This window comes from Lissotriton vulgaris, chromosome 4_1 (assembly GCF_964263255.1).
Source record: "Lissotriton vulgaris chromosome 4_1, aLisVul1.2, whole genome shotgun sequence".
Classification (NCBI taxonomy): Eukaryota; Metazoa; Chordata; class Amphibia; order Caudata; family Salamandridae; genus Lissotriton; species Lissotriton vulgaris.
In genome coordinates this window covers 1,800,606,984-1,800,630,039 of record NC_141691.1, presented here as the reverse complement: position 1 = coordinate 1,800,630,039, position 23,056 = coordinate 1,800,606,984, and the positions used below count along the sequence as shown (strand labels likewise).

Below are 23,056 nucleotides of genomic sequence, written 5' to 3'. Positions count from 1 at the left end.
TAGGCATAGGGCGGCCATTTCATTCATGGCGCAGGTGCATGGTATAAAAGACCCAACGGGTTCCTTTTTGGTGAAAAAAGCCCTTCGCGGCTGGCAGCGCCTCGAGGGTCGCAAGCAAGATGAAAGGCGCCCGATTGGCTTACATAGTGTTAGAAATGGGACCCCCGGCTGGCCAGGGCTTTCGCCAAAGTCAGTCAGAGACCACCACTCCTAAGTCAGGGCAAGGGAGTTACACGCCAAGATAACCCCAGCTCACCCTCTAGGTAACGTGGCGCGAGTAGCAAGGCTAAACTTGGAGGCGATGTGAGTTAAGTATTTGCGCACGCACCCCAGCAACAACACCCAAGGCCCACCACAAAGGAAACTCCACACAAGGTTATATATAAAAATAGCCTTTGTATTACCAAAACACATTAGATAAAACACACACTTTACAATGTGCCAGGGGCACGGGCAGAATTTACAGGGGATATTTACAAGACAGGGCCACCTGGACCACTGTCAGGAATCAGCACTTTTAGAAGTAACACTTTTTAAAAATAGCACTTAGAATGTAAAATTACATTAGCACAAAATAGCACACAACCAGTAATCACTGGTAACCAGGACCTCACTAGCACCACCTGCACTAGGGAGAAAACAACCAACCACCTACATATCACACTACCTGTAGGGGTGTAAGAACATAACACATGATGCAATGCATAACATTCATTCAGAGGTGTAAGGAGGGAAAACACATGATGCATCAACAATACATTCAGAGGTGTAGCAATCACAATTGCGCCAAATCCACATTAGCCACCACCTGTGGCAGTCCCTGTGTCCCAATGTCAGGGCCTAAACGTGGCAGTTGCCCACAAAGTGCTGGGCAACTGGTGCAAATGATGGGGCCAACGTGGGAGCCTCTCTAGGCTCTGAGCACTGGTGGGGCGAACACGATGTGGGAGCCTCATAGGCTCTGCAGAACAAAATGTCCCCCTGAGCCTCTCAGGGCTCTAAATACACAGGTGTGGCTGCCACTGAGCCTCTCGGGGCTCGCAAAACAATTATGGCACCTTGAGCCTCTCTGGGCTCTGAAAACAACTGTGGCGCCTTACTGTGGAAGTCCCCCCCTCTGGGGGACTCGAGAATACTGGCCCGTCGTTGGAGTCCCACCTCTGGGGACTCGAGTTTGCCAAGATGCCCCTCTGAGCCTCGCTAGGCTCTCTGCATGACTGCGGCCACTGGTGGAGCCTTCAGGGCTCAAAACAACAATGCCCCCTCCTTTGGAGCGGCCTCCGTCAACCGGAGACACAGCGCAGCACTCACCGGGACTCTGGGGGGCGGGGACTCCTCCTCGGCTCCGTCTGCTGGCGGCGTGCTGGGCGCTCTCGACGGAGACTCTGGGCTCTCCCTCTTTCAGGCCGGTCACCACGGGGCTCTCCCTGGGGCCGCGGCAGTAAAGGAAGCCTCTTCTCCACACGCAGGAGCGCGGAGTAGGCTCCCGCGGCTCCTGCTTCCTGGTCCTCGTCACGTTGTCCCTCCACAGCTTGCCTGACTTCCGGGTCAGACCTCGGGGGCCGCCAATGGCAGCGCGGCCTTGGAGGTGTGGAGGCGGGACTTCCGGGTCGCCGTAGGCAGCGCGGCAGCCCGGCAGGGTTCCTGGGCTGCGGCGATTTCAACACGGGGTGAGCTCCCGATAATTAAAATAAATCACACAACTATGCGGCGTGGGCAGCCGCTAGAGCAGCAAAATGCAGGGTGGGCACCTGCCTTACAAAAGCGCTCCCAGGCGCTGCTGGTCAATATAAAGCGCTCTCAAGCACTAGTGGGCTCAAACTACAGCGCTCCCAGCGCTAGGACGAGAAGAAAGCGCTCTCAAGCGCTAGAGGCAATCCTCAGCGCTCCCAGGTGCTTAGAAGCAATATCCAGCAAAATAGAGCTCCAGCAAAAAGGTCCCTCAGCAGGGCAAGGTGGGGGGCAAGGCTGGGCCAGGGGCCAGCTCACTGGCCCTCCAGGCAGGGAGGCAGTCCAAGTGGCGGTTCCTCCTGGCCCCAGCAACAGCCCCCTCAGGATCCTGGAAGAGAACCGTTTCAGTGGGGACACAGCCCCATTTTTATACACCTAAATCCTTTGTTTGGAGGTGCAGGGTGGGGGAGAAACCAGTCGCAGCTGGTTTGGGAGTACCCTTGATGGCCCAACCACCCCTTTCTTTCACTGGCAGGGCTAGGGTCATCACTCACACCACAGGGGGGCGGAGCCAGCATTGTGTGGGGAAACCCCAGCCCATCCAGGACACAGGTACACTCCTCCCACACATCACTCATGCTAATCTCCCACTCACCACCGGGCAGACCCACCCAGCCTTCCTGGAGCCAGGCTCACCAGCCAGCTCCAGCCAATCACACGCCAGGCATATTTTACACTAATATGCCAACTCCTGGAAATGGCATTTCTACATATGACACACTCATGCAACACACACCATTGCGAAGCATTCACTCTCACGAGTTCGCACATATCAGATTCGAACCTGTACACCCCACGCATCAGGAACTACCAGGGACACATACATTCCCCATGCATTCCTATGGGAGGGCAGGCCTATCTCATCACATGCACTCAGAGTGCGCACGCACTTTCCACTGGGACACAGTGAAAGTGCGCAGAACCCAAAAATCACAATCACCAGGTCACCATTTCAAGCAAAAAGTCTAGGGGTGAACCTGCCATAAGGGCCAAGTCCAACACATAGGTTGTCCTTACTCATAGCGAAACTAGACGAGACATGCTCCTCCCAATTCGAAGCAGTTCTGTTCCGGGCAGCTTTCGCATTAGCGTTCCACGGGGCTATGCGGGTGAGCGAACTGGTCGCAAGGAATAAGAAAGACGTGGAGGGAGGCTTGTGCAGGGATCACGTCCAAATTAGGGGTGATTCGATGGTGGTCACGATAGCCAGGTCCAAGACCGACCAAGGGGCTATGGGAAATAGTGTTGTTGTGCAGCGCGCGCGAGGGTCCCCCACGTGCCCAATAATGTGTATAGAGGAATACTTGAGGGCGGCTACATGGGGGGGGAGTTTGCTGAGGCACAAGGATGGCACCCCACTGACGAGGTTTCAGTTCCAGAGGGTGCTAGCACTGACAATCGCTGCGGCGGGCATGGACCCGTGCGATTTTGGGACCCACTCCTTTAGGATAGGGGCTGCTACTGAGGCTACAGCCAGGGGTCAGAGTGCGGACGAAGTGAAACAGTTGGGGCGATGGTCCTCGAATTGCTTCAAAAGGTATGTGCGATTGCACATGTTGTAAAGATCAATTGACATGCACTCACACTTCTTGTCTTTTGTTTCAATTACAGTTTCGCGAGCCTGTCACGCGGGCGGAATTTGCAGTCGACCCAGTACCAGGAGACCAGCGGTCATGGATCACCGTCTAGAGTGAGAGTGGTATGGGTCATGGGCCAGTCATACGTGAGGCGCGCCGGGGACGTATTCAAAGCAGGTGACGCGACTCGCGCAGCTGGGGAATACGGGTACAGAGTGGCCTTCCATGGGAAGGGCGGGCTCTGTTTTGACCAATTCGAGTCATTTGTTGAGGGTCTCTTAGGGCGGCAAAGGTCTCCGCCGTCTGTAGTCATAGTACACCTGGGGGGCAATGACTTGGTGACACTGGGTAGACGAGTGTTGTTTGAACAAGTTTTGTCTGCTTGGTTGGCGAAAAGAATCCCACGGTGCACGATTCCCTGGTTCCGCACTGATTCCCAGGAAGGTATGGCGGGGGGGCCTTTCGGTGTCAGCACTGAACCATTCGGTGAAGAGGGTAACAATAAAATTGGTAGATTGTTTCGTTCTGCGCAGATGCATAGCATTCCTCATGGGTGTATTCGGGGTGATCACATGTATCACCTGTCCCGGGAGGAGAATGATTTACTCCTAGGAGACTTCATAGCATGGCTAAGGGGTTTGAGGAAGCATGACCTTTAGGAGGAGTTTGGGGGGGCCGGATAGTCGGTCAACTATCCGGCCTGTGGCGGTAAGGTCATGATCGGTGAGCAGTAATTTCAAGGTCCCTAGAGGGGGGCGCCACCCAGATGGATAGGAGCGCCCGGGGGGAGGCGGCCATTGGCCCCTCCCACGGGGAGGCGGCACCCACTAAGGATGGGTCGCCTAAGGGGAGACGGCCATAGGCCCCTCCCAGGGGAGGAGGCGGCTATATGCCCCTCCTACTAATTTCCCAGGGGCCGGATATCCGCGACGGCGGATAGAGAGTGTGGGGATGGGGGGGGAGTCCACGCTGTCCTTCCTACAGATACCTCACAAGGGAACTCGGACGACCTTTAAGAAGGCGTCGAGTGGAAAGGGGGCCCCCACCACGACAAGGGAAATTACAGTTGGCAATGAGGGTAGAGTCCTCTGCGCATGCGCCACTCACACCGTGAGGGCGAGAGTTTTGGTAGTAGGGATCTGACACCGGTTAAGACCTTGCCGTTGGCCCTTAATGCTAGGATGTACAATTTTAATTTAGAATGTATGCATTTGCAGGATGTTAGACTCGGCTAGGAAACCTTTGTATTAGAGATCTGTTAAGGTTAGCCAAAGAACATGTCTTCATCGAAATGTAATAAATGTAAAATTGTACATGATTATGAAACTTTTATTTAATGTTTTAAATTTTGTTTCATATTTTAATAAATACGGCCGGGAGGATGACTCCCTCCCGCCTTCCAAAAGTTCAAGCCTGCGTCCGACTTCCCATCCTTGGGGATTGTGTTGGGAGGGGGTGACGGGCATCCCGGCCATATGGAAAGGGGTGACCACTCGGTCCCCCCGAACGTATGGTTGGGTGCCCCGATCCTCCCGGGAAACCATTTTGGGCGGGGGGCGTGTCTCGGCTGGTATGCCCGGAGCGGCGTAGCCGGGGCGCGCCTTTTCCCGCCCAAGAGGGGTTGTCCTAGACACCTACACCAGAGACCACGCCCAGTAGGCGTACCGGAGGAGGGTACACACCCTCCCGCAGAAGAATAAATAGAGCGGGAATCCGAAGAAGCGTCCTCTTGTTCCTGTGCTCTGAAGGCTGCACCCACTCGTTGCTCGTGAGCCCTCGACGGAACAAGCAGCAATTTTGACCCACCCACCAGCCCCTTATGGCAATGTTTGTTTTAAATAAAGTTTTGCTGAGTAGGCCTTTTTTCCTTTGTTGAAAAGTAAAGGAATGTTTAAGATAAGGATGTGACTTCTGCCTGTAGGATAATGTTTTTCTTGGTAGGAGTGAGCAGTCGATGACACAACGAGGAAATGTCAGAATTTTTCCTTCTTTAGTAGGTAAACAACTGTTGTATTTATTTTGGTCGGGCGGTAAGGTCATGATCGGTGAGCAGTAATTTCAAGGTCCCTAGAGGGGGGCGCCACCCAGAATGGATGGGAGCGCCCGGGGGGAGGCGGCCATTGGCCCCTCCCACGGGGAGGCGGCACCCACTAAGGATGGGTCGCCTAAGGGGAGACGGCCATAGGCCCCTCCCAGGGGAGGAGGCGGCTATATGCCCCTCCTACTAATTTCCCGGGGGCCGGATATCCGCGACGGCGGGTAGAGAGTGTGGGGATGGGGGGGGAGTCCACGCTGTCCTTCCTACAGATACCTCAAACGGGAACTCGGACGACCTTTAAGATGGCGTCGAGTGGAAAGGGGGCCCCCACCACGACAAGGGAAATTACAGTTGGCAATGAGGGTAGAGTCCTCTGCGCATGCGCCACTCACACCGTGAGGGCGAGAGTTTTGGTAGTAGGGATCTGACACCGGTTAAGACCTTGCCGTTGGCCCTTAATGCTAGGATGTACAATTTTAATTTAGAATGTATGCATTTGCAGGATGTTTGACTCGGCTAGGAAACCTTTGTATTAGAGATCTGTTAAGGTTAGCCAAAGAACATGTCTTCATCGAAATGTAATAAATGTAAAATTGTACATGATTATGAAACTTTTATTTAATGTTTTTTAAATTTTGTTTCATATTTTAATAAATACGGCCGGGAGGGTGACTCCCTCCCGCCTTCCAAAAGTTCAAGCCTGCGTCCGACTTCCCATCCTTGGGGATTGTGTTGGGAGGGGGTGACGGGCATCCCGGCCATACTAATCCGTGTATCAATTATGATAGTTTGTAGAGTCTTTTAATGTTTTTTAGAAACTCTTCGGTATTGTTTTTATTGTTTTATCTTCTTCTTGATAGTTTTCTTCTTTATGATCACTGTTTTATATTGATGTGTTGATGAAATTGTATCTTTTATGGTCATATTTTCTCATATGCGGAATAAAGATTATTATTATAAAAAATGTATACTAAGGTGCTGGTCTTTAACCATCACTTTATCCCCAATGTATATTTCCAGGTGCATGGTCCTCCATTTCCCTGTGGCACTTTTATTATTGAATTTGCATCAGTCATGATTTTGCTTATAATTAGTCTCTTGTGGGAGCCAAAATAGGGTTGTTTAGATGGTGTCCCTAGGAGCTCTATCAAACAACACAATTCCTCATGTTCACTTGGTCATGCAATGTGGGGTATTCCTGTTGGCACGCAGAAAGTTGTGGAGCGCCCATTCAATGTTATCACCACTTTCTTCAGCTATGCACAATTTCTTGTTAAACATGTTTATAAAGCGCTTTACCTACCCATTAGCTTATGGCCATCAGGCTGTTTTCTCAAGATGTTGGATATGCAGTTCTTGCATGTATTCTTTAAAGTTCAATCTCATAAAGGGTGAATGATTGTTTGCTTTGAGGCGGACAGGAAATCTATTGTCCACAAAGATATTTTCCAATTTAAGCAAGATTCAGTCAAGTGCTGATGATTCTACATTTTCGACTACAGCATATATATCAGTTGTGTCCTTATGGATAAGAAGCTGTTATCTGTCTGACAGGCAGGAAAGGTCTGCACTTTCACCCAAAGTACCCACAGCATCAGTTCTTGTCTAACTTTCCATTTTGTATTTGGCGTGTGTATGTGTCTTCATCTTTTGCAGTGTGCCTGATAGAAATGTTTTCCAACACTGTTCTCAACAACTGCATTCCAGATCCATGCTTGTATTATAATCCCATTCTTCTAAAGATAATGCCTTCGGGCATGCTGCCTGGGATCTGAGATGAACAAAAGGCTTCTGTGGATGTAGTGACACATTGGCTGTGCAGGGTGTTCTATGCTGGCGTTGTGAGATCCTGTCCTGCTTTTGGCTTCAGAGTTATGATGTTGCAGTGAAAAGGCCCAATTTTTAGGTCAAGCATTCGAGACCTCTTGTATATACTTTAGTATATACTTATATGTGTATGTACTTTGTGGACTCTGGAGATCAGCCCAAGGACTTGTCTGCTTCCGCTTAGGGACTTTTTTCTGTTCAACTGCCTCTATTCAACTGTCTTGCTAGAAAATGACCAGTAGAGGCCAGTAAAATGCCAGTAGTGCTTTCTGCTTGTCCAACTGCCTCTATTTAACTGTCTTGATAGAAAACGACCAGTAGAGGTCGGTAAAATATCAGAATTGCTTTCTGCTGAGGGACTTTCTTTTTTCTGTTTTTCTGGCAACTGCCTCTATTTAACTTTCTTGATAGAAAATGACCAGCAGAGGTCAGTAAAATGCCAGAATAATTTTAGCATTCTCTATATTCCAGACCATAGAAATTGTCTTCCACGAGCACCCGTAGACTTAATATTTTTTTCAAATCTTCTATTTTCAGTGATATGACCACCGAAGGCCCTGATTTTCTATTAAAAACAGAGCTTTGGACTATACCATTTCCTGCTAAAAGGCGATATTTCTCTCCATATGTTCCCATACCTGGTGTGTCATGCAGTTTGGTGCTTACTTTCCCTGCATGTTAACACCTTGGCTGCTGTGACTTTTCCCCTCCTTTGCTGAAATTGCTTGAATACTATGGTTTCATGACGAGCTCAGCTCGTCATAAGCACAGCTCAACTGTGCCTCATGACGAGCTGACCTCGTCATGAGCATCGAAAGGGTTAAGGAACAGTAGATGTTTCACCTCCTAGGCTAATGTGCTGAATAGCTAAATACATATAAGGTCCCAAAGGCGAGACCGATTCCGTTGCAAACACTTGTTTATTATAGGTGAGAGAAATGGTGATGTTCCTTTGAACAATTGCACCAAACATTTGTAGTATATTAAGACCATGAAATCCCTTGTGAAAGTGATTGCATGCCCATCAAATTGCTAGAGTTTCACGTTCAATTTGAGAGTACCTCTTCTTGGTGTTGGTCAACGCCCACCCGTGGGGCATACCGCTAATTGGCTTACTTAACTTAGCTATAAGTTCCTAGTTAATGCCTGAAAGTGGACCCAGGACTTGTAAGTTAAATGTCATTAGTAAATTGCTGCACCTATTGCACTGCCCACTACAGCAGTACTGCAAACATGAATGCAGTCCCATTATTTGTAGCCTGACTGTTGTAGTTTAAAGCTGCAAATTCACTGCATCAAAATAACCCCTATTTATAGCTCAAAACCTTTCTTTTAAATATTTAAAAGTCACCCCAGTGTAGGCCTTATTCCCCATTAGTTAGGGTGACAGTTGGGATTGTAATGTTAAACAAGGTTGTCAAGTAAAAAAGCCCCAAAAGCTCTTTTAATTGTAGCAAGACTCATGCTCCAAGGGAAAATCTTGAATTACATTTTCACATTAAATGATTCTAATTTCTGTTAATAACCAGCTAGAAAAATATGTAATTATTTTTAATTGTTAAATTAAGTCAAATTCAGTGGTAAAGTTGGATTTTTAATAAACACCTCCCCAGAGCAAACCATAGACTGACCTTAATGGGCAGAGATGACCCCTCTGAACCTGACAGACTATAAAGGACGGGGCAGTGAGAATACCTTTTAACGTTATCGTGTCAAATCCTGCTTGAGGTTCAAATGCTGGTTGACAGATCCGCTGGGTTTAAATATAACACTGAGGGTGAACATGAAAGCTTGTGTGCAGTTCTCCCAATAATCAGCCGCAACCACGAAAATCTACTGCTACATCCATTTCATTCAGTCATTCACCAGCTTCCAACTCATACTGCCACCAGTACTACCCTGACATTCTATCAATAGAACAGTTGTTCGCATTAGCAGCATTTCCACATTGCCTGACAGTTAGTCTAATGGTTGAACATATTCTTAGACTCAATTACAAGTGGGAGGGATTCTTAATTGTGTAAAGGAACCTAGAATTGGAGTATTCACATCTCCTCTGCCAATCCTAGTGTGCTCCACAAAATCCAGAAGTGCTCATTCACGGTGAGAGATGTATTGGCTATTAGCTTAGCACTTGTTTTTAATTGCTTTCAATTACATTTGCATTTTTTGCTGTTGAACCACACATGTGGAGGAGGCAAGATGGCGGCCGTGGCGTGGGCTGTGTAAGCAGCTCTGACCCTCACTCTGGGCTTCGGGAAGAGAATTGGTATCTGCAGCGGTCCTAAACATCCCACGTTAAAGGTGCGTATGTGTATCAGACATATGGATAAATGCGGTGAAGATCCAGCAAAATAGCAACTTCGATAAAGCAAACAAGTTTACCGGTTGCCCCGAGCACTGCTCTGGTGTTTTGGGAGGAGTCTCTGATCGCCGTGCACACTTGCGCTGACCTTCAGCGGCTGTGAGAATCGCGTCTGCTCCGGCAGTTTTTTACGGACAAGCGCAGCGAAAATTCTGCATCATCGTAATACCGGCGGCAGCCTCGAGTACTCTGTTATATGGACAATGTGGTGAGGATCCCGTAAATTAATATGGAGTACTTTTCCGGTCTTTGGGGAGGAGTCTCTGATCTCCGTGAACACCTGTGCCGACCTTCTGCGGTTTGAGTACTCCGTCTGTTCCGGCTGGCTGTACGGACAAACTGGGTTAAAAATCCTGTAACATCGCAATTTTGGTGGCAGCCTCAAGTACTTTTCTGGTGTTTAGGAAGATTGTTCACACAGATAGATGCGGTGAGCATTCCGTAGTACCGCAATAACGATAAAGTTCATTAGTGGCGGCCTCGAGTGCTTTTCTTCTGTCTAGAATGGAGTCTCTGATCCTTGTGGACATTCGCGTTGACTTTGGTGGTTCGGTGCATTCCGTCTGGATGGTTGCAGGTCTCCCCAGTCTCTGGCTGCGAAGAGCCCCAATCTGGCGGTTCCCCATTTTTCTGTTTGTATTACGTTGCAGAGTTGTTCGCGGGCGTGGGGGAGCACAGGTAGTGGCTCGAAGAAGGATGCCACTGAAGGTTACCAGGTGCAGCGGGAAAACAAAAGAGCAGCCCATTACAGCAGATGACAGTGAGAATGCCACAGGAGAAACAGATGAGAGAGGTGAGTGTCACTCAAAATGCTTATGGTTTTACTTAGAGAAAGGGAGGCGAACGTGTGGAAAAACAAATTTGGCTACACATATGACAAAGCAAGGGACACACACTCTTTCAGTATTGTTTGAGAGACGGATGTCTAAGAATGCTTCGCCACAGCTTGTGGATGGGGGCGAAACCCTCTCGCATAAAGTGAACACCATGAACACATTAATTGCTGAAACCCCCCCTTCTCGTAAGGTAGTAATACCAAATGCTATAGCTAACGCATCAGCTATTAATCTGGAACAACTGACAGAGCAGGAAAATGCAGTTTTGAATTATTCAAGTACAGAGAGGGGCACTCTGGGAAATGGAGTTCTTGGCAGTCCCTTTAAAGAAGGAATGACCAGCAGCCTGGACAATCTTGAATCTGAGTAGATTCATTGGCACTAACTGAGGGTGGATCTTCACAAGAGCTGCTGGGCTCTCAAGAAATTGGTGATAATTTGTATTCTTTGTCAGATCCGTCATAAGATGAGAGTACTAATCTCAGTAAAGATTGGATTGATTATTATGAAGGTAGTAGCTCGGAGGACGAATTAAGGTTAAATCCGGTCTCACCAAACTCTGCTGTTTCCACTATTAAAAAAGTGAGAAAAAGAGGGTCCCGCCGTACCAAATCTAAGAAAGAGCTCCCTGAAGGTATGATCTCAGAGAATACAATGGGGGGGCTAGGATTAGAAGCAGAACCAGAATTGTCTGAAACATCAAGGACTGATGTTGAAAAGAGTCCAAATGAACAGAGCCTGCCCCAAGAGATAACTGTCTACAATTTACATTACTATGATGAACCACAGAGCAGAGATTAAAGCAGAAAGCACGCATACACAGGCAACTTGCAGCAAAGTGAAGAATGCTGTCAGGTGTGTGATTAAAATTTGTGCTGATACAGCTGTCAGAGTTACGGAAGCTGAGTCCAGAATCTCTTCATTAGAGGATGACGTGGCAGCTCAAAAACTTGAGATGGACTCTATTAAGGCACATCGTGATGACCTCAGTTACAAATTATCCGAATTGGAGAACCAAGCAAGAAGAAACAACTTGCGTATTTTAGGTATTCCTGAGAAGAAAGAGGGATCTGACATCCGGAAATTTGTTTGCGAACTTTTTGCTGAAGCTTATCCTGAAGTGACTCTCTGGGACTGCTCAATGGAAATCCAAAGAGCCCACAAGCAGAAGATCGTCCTAGAGCTATCTTAGTGTGCTTCAACAATTTTCTAGCAAGAGAAGCTATATACGCATTAGGTAGGCCAGACAAAAGAGGATTGGCTAAAGATTGTAATTTTTTCGTTAGGCCAGAATTCTGTCAGGCAACGGTATCCAAACGCTGGCATCTCCGCCAGCTCATACCAGGTAGCCAAGGTAAAGGGGCTACGATATATCTCCAGAATCCGGCAAAGCTTAAAGTTATGGCAAAAGGTCAGACTAGGTTCTTTCTTCCCGAGATAGAGGCTAAGGAATTTCTGGCGTCTCTGTAGATTTGGATGGTTTGAGTAAATTTACTATTATTAGTATTAGTTTCTCTGCTCTTTCTGCTCTTCCCTCCCGCTTGTGGGGGTGTTTCTCCTTTTTGTTTTTGCTTAGGGGAATCCGCTTTTTTTCTCTTTAGATTTAATATGGAGAATTATCTCTTTCCTACCCGGGGGGGGGGGGGGGGGTGCGGCACTCCATAATTTGCAGGGACTGATAGTCCCTGGGCCTCATATGGTGGGTTGGGTGGGGAGAGTGGGTAGGGCGGGCTGGGCGGAAAGGGTGATGGGTAAGGGGTTTTGGGGTGGGGGTAAGGTGGTGGGTGTTGGGTGTAGGTGAAAAATCTGCAGCAGCTAAGTTGCTTATTAAAGTGGTTCTCTGTTTTCAGAAAGTATTAAATAGCGATTGGGTATATAAAATATTAAGAGATTATGGTTTCTATGCAGTATTGATCCTCCGTTGTGCATTTCTTTTGGGAAATGGATTGGAAATTAAAGATCTGTACCCTGAATGTTTGTGGGCCTAATGACTCCAAGAAAAGGGATGTATTAGCCAGAATTGTTCAGCTGTTACATATTGATTTATTATGTTTGCAAGAAACTCCTATTTCATGAGCGAATAGGGGGTGTCTGAAAAACCTAGGGTTAGAGTTGGTGGTCTCCTCTAAACAAACAGGGATCAAGAGAGGGACGGCTATTCTTATGAAACTGGGCGTGGGTGTATGTACAAAAGCAGCAGAAGATAAATGGGACCGCTGGGCAATCAGTGAATTTAAGATCGACCAGTATAGATTCACGCTCTCTAATGTATATTGTCCTAATTTGGACGATTCTGAGCTCATGAATTATTTAAATGTAGAATTAGCCCAATGGCCACAACCAGTGGTGATGTGTGGTGATTTTAATATTCATATAGATGCTAATATGGATTTAGGAAAGAATGTGGTATACACAGGTAGAAAGAAACAGGTATTTACATCACTACGGGGATTGATCTTAGATCACGGGCTTTACGATGTGTGGCATTTATTATATGCTGATGACCCAAGCTTTACATTTTTTTCGGCCCGCACACTAAATTTGTACGTTTAGATTATTTTTTTGTTTCATCATCACTTTTAGGAATGGTTAATATCGAGATTCATCCCATATTTGTATCCGATCACAACCCCTTAATATTTGAACTAACCTTGATCCATCAGCTAAAAGAGTGAAACCGGGCTTGGTCTTTTGAAAGGAATTTATTATTGGATGATGAGTATCTTCAATTTATGGCTAAGATAATTCAGGAATTATTTAAATTCATCAAAGGAACGGCCCAAACCAAGTCGTTTGGGATACTTTTAAATCTATAGTCAGGGGAGAAACTCTTAGTTTTTCAAATATTAGACGGAAAAAATATGGGCTAAACATAAAAATGATTTTGACTTGGTCACATAGCTGAGCGGAAATTAGCTGAGACGATCAGACTTGGTTTAGACTCAGTCGAAGCTCAGAGAGACCTCACTATTAAGAGGGCTGCAGCGTATGCTAATATCGCCGACCAAATAGCGTCAAAATATGTTCAGCATAAGGAAGAAGCATACGAATTTAGCGAAAAAACTGGCAGAATCTTGGCTAAAAGATTAAGGCAGAAAGCAGTCTTTAACAATATTTCTAAGATTACTGATTTAAATGGGATGCTGCAAGAAACTAAAGAGTGTGTTTTAAAAGCCTTTCAAAGATTCTATCAATCCTTGTGTAGCGTGTCCTCGGTAGAGTCGTTAGGACTGGAGGAAGGAGAATATCTGAAAGATTTAGATACCAAGGTACTCTCTGATGTGCAAAAAGCGTTATTATCCGCTCCCATAGTTTGGGAAGAAGTAGAGGCTGCTTTATTAGGCCTGGGCTCTTGGTAAAGCTATGGGCCCTGATAGTATTCCACTTGAATTCTACCGTACTTTCAGGAAAATACTTCAAAATGAGTTAATAGAGATTTGCCAACAACCTTACTTGGGTAATCCTCCAGATTCATGGTCGGAAGCGATTATCGTAATCTTTAAGAAAAAAGAGAAAAAGGATACTGAAATGGAGTCTTGTAGACCAATCTCGCTGCTCAATACAGACAGCAAGATTTATTCAAAGATAATTACCAACAGGATGAACGATCTTACGTGGAGTTTAGTTTCTAAAAGGCAGCCTGGGTTTATTAGGAATAGAGACACGACAGATCATGTAAAAAGGATTGTTTCCATGCTGGACTGGTCACAGGCTACTAACTCCCCTGTTGCAGTGGCCCTGTTAGATGCAGAAAAAGCATTTGACAGGGTGTCTTGGAGGTTCTTGTGGTCAGTCCTAACATGGAAGGGATTTCCTATGGTTTTTATTAAGGCTATACAGACATTATATGTTCAGCCGAGAGCTGTAATACGTATTTCGGGTAGACTCTCAGGAAATATTGCAATAACGAGGGGGACGAGACAAGGTTGTCCATGTTCTCCCTTGTTATTTGCTCTCTACATTGAGTCTTTTTTAAATACTCTAGAAAACAACGTGGAAATAAACCAGTTGATATACACAATCGTGCGTACAAGGTATTTGCGTACGCAGACGACATTGCAATTGTAACGTCAGATATTAATACCGCACTACCCAGGATAGTAGAAGCAGCCCAAAAATTTGGGAGATATTCTGGCTATAAATTAAATGTCACTTAGACACAATTAATCAATTCAGAAGCAGGTCGTCCGAGTGACATAAACTTCGAATCAGAAGCTATGTATTTAGGTATTAAAATTTCAGCTAAAGTAGAGAATATTGTTCGTTTAAATTTGGATCCAATTATAGTTTCTGCAAACAAGGAGGGATTAATAATCTTCATTTTTCTTTATACGGACGTAGCAATGTTCTTAAAATGCTTATTTTTCCCAAATTTTTATATATATCTCGGACAATCCCCCTACTTATTTCAACCTCTTTTTTTTCCCGTATTGACAGAATGTGCTCTAGGTTTTTGTGGAGCTATCGTCGTTCGAGGAGAGCTCTTAAATGGTGTATGCTACCTAGATCTAGAGGGAGATGAGGATACCCAATTTCCGTTTATATTATTGGATAGCTTTATTACAACATATGGGCGTGATGTTTTTACAGGATGATCCCACAGAAGAATTTGACAGCCTGTCTATTTATGAGATGTTATTGGGCGGAGAGGCTCAGCAATGTCTAGTGCGTACAATCGAACCCAGTTATTATAAGAAGACAACATTTAAAGTTATCTCGACTGCTTTTGAAATCTGGAGGAAAATAAAAAAGAAAATTGGCCTATATTCTGATTTAACTTTTTATACCCCGTTCAAAAATTGCCCTCAATTGCCAGAAGTGTTTAGAGATCAGGTCATGGGTAGATGGTATCGAGCCGGAATTTGTCAAGTGGGAGATCTTTTTCAGGGGAATCAGTTAGCTTCGTTTGATTTTTTGCAACAGAAATTTAAGCTTCCTCGAACAGAATGTTTTAAATATCTCCAGCTCCGCAGCTTCATGGAACAGAAAATAACTCAAAATTTCATTATACCTAATAGGAATAAGGTTTTAGAAGCAATCAGATTAAGATCTAGAATGGGTCCTTTGTATCAGCTATTCATTGAAAAGTCAGGGGATGATCTCGCGGCTTGGGAGGCAAAGTGGCAAAACAAACTAGGGATAGATCAAATTAATATAGAGAGAATAATTGCATTTTCTACAAATGTTCTATTTAATGGGCCCTTAAAGAGCCAACATTTTATGTCTATCTTCGATCTATATTATACTCCTGAAAAATTGGCAAAGTGGAATTCCACAAGAGGGAATAAATGTAATCGGTGTCAGGCACATGCAGCGGATGCGTCACACATGTTTTTTCACTGTCCTAAACTTAGTCACTTCATTAAGGACGTGGAATATTTTTTAAACCACAGTTTAGATATCCGATTGCAGTTATCTGCGGAGTTGGTGATTTTTGGCTTACAAGAAAGTCCGGCCAGACTCTGGACTGAAGCCGAAGAAGGATTTATTTTTATCTGTATGTCTATTTTTCCGATTATGTATAACTATCCAATGGCTTGACGCAGAACTACCGATTTTTCATAGTTGGCAATCTAGAATACTGTCCATATATCATTTAGAGTCTGCGGTTTATAAATCTAAGGGCAAGAGAAGGAAAATGATGGGTTTGAAATTGTGGTCACCGTTATCTAATTGGATATGAACATATGAATTTTTGGCTATACTATGGTTTATTGACATTAAGTTGTGATTATGTAAATGTTTTTCATAACGGCACTAAAAAAGATGGACTGTGTATTATGATTCTTTATGTATTTTTGTCTGCTTGCTGATATAAAATTTCTATAAATAAATATAAAAAAAAATTTCATTTGCATTTTTCTCTCCTCTTCTAGCTCACATCAACACTGCAGCAACCAGCCACACAAATGGTTCTTATAAACTAATATGCACCAGAAAACTATGCCCATTATATTAATTGATGCCATACAATTTCACAACAAACAGTTCCAAAACAACCCATCTCTACCTCGCACTTCCACCAACCTTTTACTCTCTTCCCCATACACCCACTGCCCCTCTCATTTCTCTCTCCCTCTCTCCCATACTCCCACTATCCCTATCATCTCGCAATTCCACTGTCCCCTCTCATTCTTCTCCTCTCTATAGTGCCTGCTCACACATGCTACTTCCTCTACCTCTGCAAGTTGTGCACTGGTCCACCTCTCAACTTTAACCCCCTCTGGGTGCCCCTCCCCCACTAATCCCTATCTCAGTCTACATCTCATACCTCTCTCTCACTCTCTCAGACACTCTTCCCACCTCTCTCAAGTGGTTCAATTCAGGTCTTTGAGAACAGTTTCTCCAGTGGCTTATCAAGATTTCTGCCCCTCAAACCCACGCTCTCCTACTCTTCTTGGGGTGTCTTCTCTGCACACAGGCTCTCCCTCTTTATGCATCTATGGGCTGCTCGCTCCTTCTTTCTCTCTTTCTCAAATACTCTTTCTGCTCCTCTGTCTGGAGTTCATTCACCACTTTGTGCACAGATTACTTATCCCTCTCTATCTACCTTTCTATCGATTCTATGCAGTTCTCTCCCTATCTATTCACCATGCCACATTTCCACTACAGAAGTAAAATACACACCACACAAGTCCACCCCAAATAATTACACAACTAACAATTCCATTCAACCACATAACTCCACACCACACCACATACATCCACTCCACTCCAAACAAAAACACATGGGTAAAGAAATTTAATTACAGCGCCAATAGCTCAAACTCTCGCAAATGTGAGACCTATTAGAGTGTGTGGAAGGTGCCGGTGAGCAACCGCTTTAAGCAAATTCAATATAATATTATACACATGACATTCCTCTCCCCTAAACGACTCCAGGTTATTGACAATACCAGGGATTCCAGATGCCCGAGATGCAGCAGTCCCAAGGCGGATTTTGTCAATATGATGTGGACGTGCCCCATCCTCCAATCCTATTGGAGGTCGGTTCAGGAGGTTTTGGCAAAAGTATCGGGGTGGGGAATAGATTTAGACCTGCGCCCTTGCCTCCTGGGCTTAATCCCCCGAGACCCTAAACGGAGGGTGAGCAGACAGTTCCTTATACTAGGCCTGGTTACAGCTTGACGTCATATTGCAATTCACTGGCAGTCCCCGCAGGGCCCAATGCTGCAGAAATTGAGGGGAGATCTAAGGGAATGGGCATTGGCGGAAGAAGCGCACATGAGGCATACAAGGAGGGATGAGAAGCTACCTGAGGTCCTACAGGCTTGGGGAGTGATGTTTCAGGAATTGGTGGGATTAGATGCCCCATTGACGCAAAACAGTTCAGACTCAACAAACACGGGACAGGGGGAGGCACAGACTCAGGGCGATGTGACACACGGTGACCCACAATAGAGAAGGGGTGGCATAGACTCAATTCTTCGTTCATACCTTTTATTTTTTTCCTAGACCCGGCAGCAGAGGGGGGGAGTTTGGGGAGGGGATGGGGTTGGCAGAGTGGGGGGGGGGGAAGGATAGTTCCTATGTTGTCCAATACTGCTTTTAAGGACAAGGTAACTGGACAAGAGGCGGACAAAACGCACTTCATTATCCTCGCTATTGTTATGAGACCGGACGACTAATGGACTTGATATGTGGATTTCCATGCATAAGGCGAATATGATCAATGTCGTCGAATTCAATTGCATTCATGTACATGGTGCTCTGATTCTGTGTAAGTATGTAACCTTGCTATGCAATTTTGTTTAATAAAGGTTTTTGAAAATTAAAAAAAAATGCGAGAACTATTGCATTGCAAATGCTTGTTTATTTTTCCACCCTGCTCTTACAAAGGAGATATGCAGACATAAAATAATATCGAGAATGTACTTGGTAGGGCAAAATACAAAAATGAAAGAAAAGGAAATGTAAAAGTGTAGATTGGTGCCATGGTAAATGACAATTCATTTGAAATAGCAGTTTCTGAACTGGATATATCATGTATAGCTTTTTAAATAGTTTCTTAGGGAATCATTTTGTAAAATGCACCCTTTTATTGCTATTTTCTAAAAAGAAAAAATTCAAAGCATGAAAAACTGCGTCATTCCAGGGGAAGCGCATGTATCTTTGACACACTTTTAAAGTCCTTGAATAATATATAAGTGGCCATTCAGAGTCTATAACACATAAGCAAATTTATATGAAAATGTGCTGTAAAATCCAGTGTTTCTCACCTGTTTTTTAAACATTTTCTTGGAGGGGAGTATCATCAACAGGTGCCTTGAGTATATTGCTTAAATTCTGGCTAGGAATTACGCCTGACCAGTTTCAAAACACCTCAAATTCCAGTGGCAATGGCAGTTTCACGTTTCAGTTGCTAAACCGTGATTTTTCATTTATAGCAAATATGTGTGCTTATATCTTAGTGTTTCATCCAGGTGCGGCCCATGCAGGTAACAGTGGTGGGGTGGAGGGTGGTGTGGGGAAAGAAGTCGATGATGAGGTAAGCTTAAATGTTGAAAACAAAAAACACTTATCTTGCGCTGACTACATCGCCAAATCGGTGATGCAGCAAGCTCAAGGTAAGTGTTTTTCGTTTTTGTAAATTTAACTTTACCTCATCGTCGTCTGTTGAATCCCCCCAACCCATCTCCCACCCCACTTACCTGCATAAACCACGCTTGGTTTTAACTAAATTAGATTGGCTTGTACATTTTCATAATGCACACTACTTTGTGTATACAAATCTGCATGTTAACTCAACTGTTAAAAACTGAACTATTTAGACTTTCTACAAATATCAGAATTGTGATTGCTATAGGCACCTATCTAACCAAATTGGCCTGGTTCCCCCCCCTTCTCTCAACTCTTTTATCAGATTGGGCATTGTCGCTTGTGCCCTTCGCTTCACCACATTACATTTTCAAATAAATAAACAAATGTTCAGAGAAGAAGCATGTTTTTGTTATGTAGAGTTACCTTATCCTGAGGGTTTCCAGTCTGGCTAAAATAGAGTGCAAATCTGTTGCTTCCTGTTATGATGAATGTGTAATCATCTGTTTCAGGGGGCACAAAGAATCCACTGAGACGAGCAACAAAACCATTCTGGCCTGAGGGCCACTTGTAGGAAGCTGAATCAACCCACGTGGCACCAGCATATCCGGTGGTGTTCTCATTGTATGTGAGTGCATCTTCCAAGAGAGATGGGTTGATGTCATTCCACACTTGGAGCATTAGTCCTCTTCCCCCTTGATAAAAAGAAATATAAAATCAAGATAGTATACAATGTTTACCACTATTTCAATGTTACTAATGTGTTTTTATCTACCAGTATATCCGCTTCAAACTGGGCAATGCATTAGCTTACCAACTGGCTATTAGATACGTGGTATGTCATTACATAGCTGTAATATCATTTTTTTGCATTACAAAGTCAAGTATCACATCATACTTTCCTTTCCAAAGTGAAGCAGGTGACCTGGCACCAGGGCCCATTTGTCTTAGGGGCCCACTGAACTCCAATTATGTCTATATGTTACTATTCATTCAGTTGACAGGAAACCCATTTCTTTGCTTGCACCCATTCCCATGGTACTTTTACTGTACTAAAGGTAGTACTACTGTAGCATCCTAATGCACTATACTACCCTAGCCCTATAACATGTTCATGAATGTACTTCGGCACTTTGAGCATGCTCTCAAATGAAGATAGACCCTACATTGTATGCAATGCAATTCTTAACCCTTTCGATGCTGATGACGAGCTCAGCTCGTCATCACCCACGGGGGTCGTGTGCTGATGACGAGCTGAGCTCGTCATGGTGCCACTAAAATGGCATTTTCCAGCACAGGGGGGGGAAACGCCCAGCAGCCATGTGGTTAAAGAAAAGGGGAACATTAAAAAAACATATGGGTCAATATAGATGTTGGACCTGGCCCGGTCTGCAGGGTACACCCAAACATTCTGCCTTTTACCTTCCACTTTTTGCTGAATTCATTTTTGTTGGCCTTAGGACCCTGTGCACGTTACTATTGCTAACCATTGCTAAAGAGCTTTTGCTCACTTCCCTAAACATGATTTGATTGGCATACAGCCGATAGGCATATTTAATTTACTTATAAGTCCCTTGTGGAGTTGTTTACCGTATACCCAGGGTGTTGGAAAGTGCCCCTTTTTGCATTTTTACCCCCCACTTTCTCCCTGATGTCTGATGCACTTTGCCCGAGTGTGACCTGGGTCCCTACCAATCAGGTTCCTGGGGGCTGTATTCTTTCCCAAAACTGTACCTTTGTTTACAGAATTGGCACCCCTGTGGCACACATATAAATCCCAAGGGCCTTGTGACCAGAGAGGGCACTGAGGGCTCCAGCATGTATTGTGCTGCCCTCAGGTGCTCCTCATCTCAACACACATACACTGCCATTGAAGACTGCGTGTTTTGGTGCAACAAAAAAAGAATATGCTACATGGCCCAAATCCCTTTGTAAATAGGTTATGATATCTCCGTGCACTCACTGAGTTATTTCAATTCAATTACTTTCAGCGCGTTTCCTTGTCGCACTCTGCCAGGAAGTGCCTTAAATCATGAAAACAAGATGTGATGTAGAAATCACTGTAAGGCGCGCATTTTCACATGAAACTGGAAGGTTTCTTCGAAGGCTTAAAATAAAACTGCCAAAACGAACTTGCTTGGATGCTTCATTGCGAATTTATTTCATTCCAATAGAAGGAAAATTCATCAGGTTTATTCATGTAATGTATTCAACATAAATCCTCGCATTACTTGATGCTTTCCCAATGCATTTCGGGTTAACGAGAGGTAACCCTTCGTCAGGGGCCTATAAATGAAAAACATACAAGACCATCACTTTCAGGCAAAAGAACCATGGGGTCATAGTGACCTAACATATACGACATTGCTATTATTGTGTCTGTTGTCAATTAAACATCATCAGGCCTAAACACTGCAATTTACATCAAAACGAAAAACGAGACGTACTTCATGGAGCAATTGTGCAAGAGAAAAGAAACTGACAGCGTGAAACACTGATATACATGAATCGGGTGCATGTTGTGAGCGGGTGGAGTACTACAAGCAGGAGGTTTAACAGGGAAAAGTGAACGCAAAAAAGGATGGAGTGTGAGCCTAACCGAAAGGCAGACTGCAACCAAGGCAGGGAGGCTTACCGCAATAGTAGCGAGTGGTCGTCTCAGTGTTCCGAACGCGGAACCGGTCCGATAAACAAAGGACCAATGGGGACGAGTAATATAGGAATGTCAGGGGGTCACGTGATGTGGTTACGAAAAATAATTACATACACCGGGAAAAAGCCGAAACTGATGCGGATAACAATATCAATGGGGTGGTGCACCACAAAAAATGTTGGCGGAAAATTAAAAATAATCATCTGCGATAATTCACAGGCTTAAGACGCGCGTGGTAGCGTGGCGGTTGGGTGTACTGTGATTGGTACGCTGGGGTCACGTGATAAGACTCAGAAAAGTAAACAAAGGTTAGTGCAAGGATGAACGTCAGGAATGTAAAATATATACGAACAGCGCACATATCTGAAGATAAAGGTGTAATGACAAAATAGCATGAACGAAATTCACAGTGCATGTGGAAAGATTAGGAGAAACGACCCAAAACGTGAAGGGTCCGTGATTGGCGGAGTGTCAACATAAGTGATCAAAATACAATAAAACAGTGCTAACTCTCAAAGCTGAGGTACGTAAACATAGTTAAATAGTAAATACAGTATGCATTATAAAAATAGTCCTTGGTATCATCCATAGAGGAGTCTGGGATCACTCATATAGCCGATAGAAGTGTCTAAGGTTACAGAAAACATGAAAATTCAATTCGATCATTGATCCCTGCTGGTTGGAGGGAATTCAGTTTCTTGATCCAGTAAAATTCTGCTTGAAGTCGTTGTTTCGTTGGATCAATGTCTGGACGTTGCAGGAGTATCTCTAATATGGTAAATTTAAGTTGAGTGATTTGGTGATTATTTTCAAGCCAGTGTGTTGCTACTGCTGATTTCATGTTTTTGGTCCGAATATTACTTTTGTGCTCTGATATTCTCGTCTTAATCTTCCTTTCCGTCTGGCCAACATAAATTTTGCCACAAGGGCATTTGATGGCGTAGATCACATTTTTTGTGTCGCAGGTTCCAGTATAATGTAAATCAATTTTGTAACCTCTGGTTGGATGCATGAAAGTATTGCCAGGTATTATATTATTGCAATGTATGCAATTGAGGCATTTGAGCATGCCTTTAGATGAGGTTTTGGTGACTTTTCTGGCACTCAGTGTCTCTTTCAGATTTTTGGATCTTTTGAAAGCAAACGTCAATCGGTCACTGTAGAGGTTGGTTAAGTCTGGTTCCATTCTGATCAAGTTCCAATGGTGGTTGATTATTCTCTTGATTTGTGTGGACGCAGTCGAGTATTTTAAAACACATACTGTCTTGTTTACCTTCGATGGAGGATTAGATGTTAACAGTTGATCTCTTGTAAGGTTCGTTACCTTTTTGATGGATTCCTCAAGGACATCTTTGGGATATCCACGTTTTTGATATTGTTGTAATTGATCATTGAGGGTTTCTTCCAATCTGTGAGGGTCCGAAGTGATTCTTTTGAGACGGATGAATTGGGACGTGGGTAAATGTTTTTTCAGAGTTTCAGGATGAAAGC

The 23,056-nt window shown here is 44.6% G+C and overlaps 1 protein-coding gene across 1 annotated transcript in view; it reads right to left on the bottom strand.

The window, feature by feature from the left end:
- Nucleotides 1-23,056, bottom strand: part of LOC147724578 (fibrocystin-L-like) — a 1,433,379-nt gene that overhangs the window by 1,125,508 nt on the left and 284,815 nt on the right. The window contains exon 14 of the mRNA XM_086966122.1: nucleotides 19,339-19,607. Coding sequence (XP_086822248.1) covers nucleotides 19,339-19,607 — 269 coding nt within the window. The remainder of the gene's footprint in view (nucleotides 1-19,338; nucleotides 19,608-23,056) is intronic.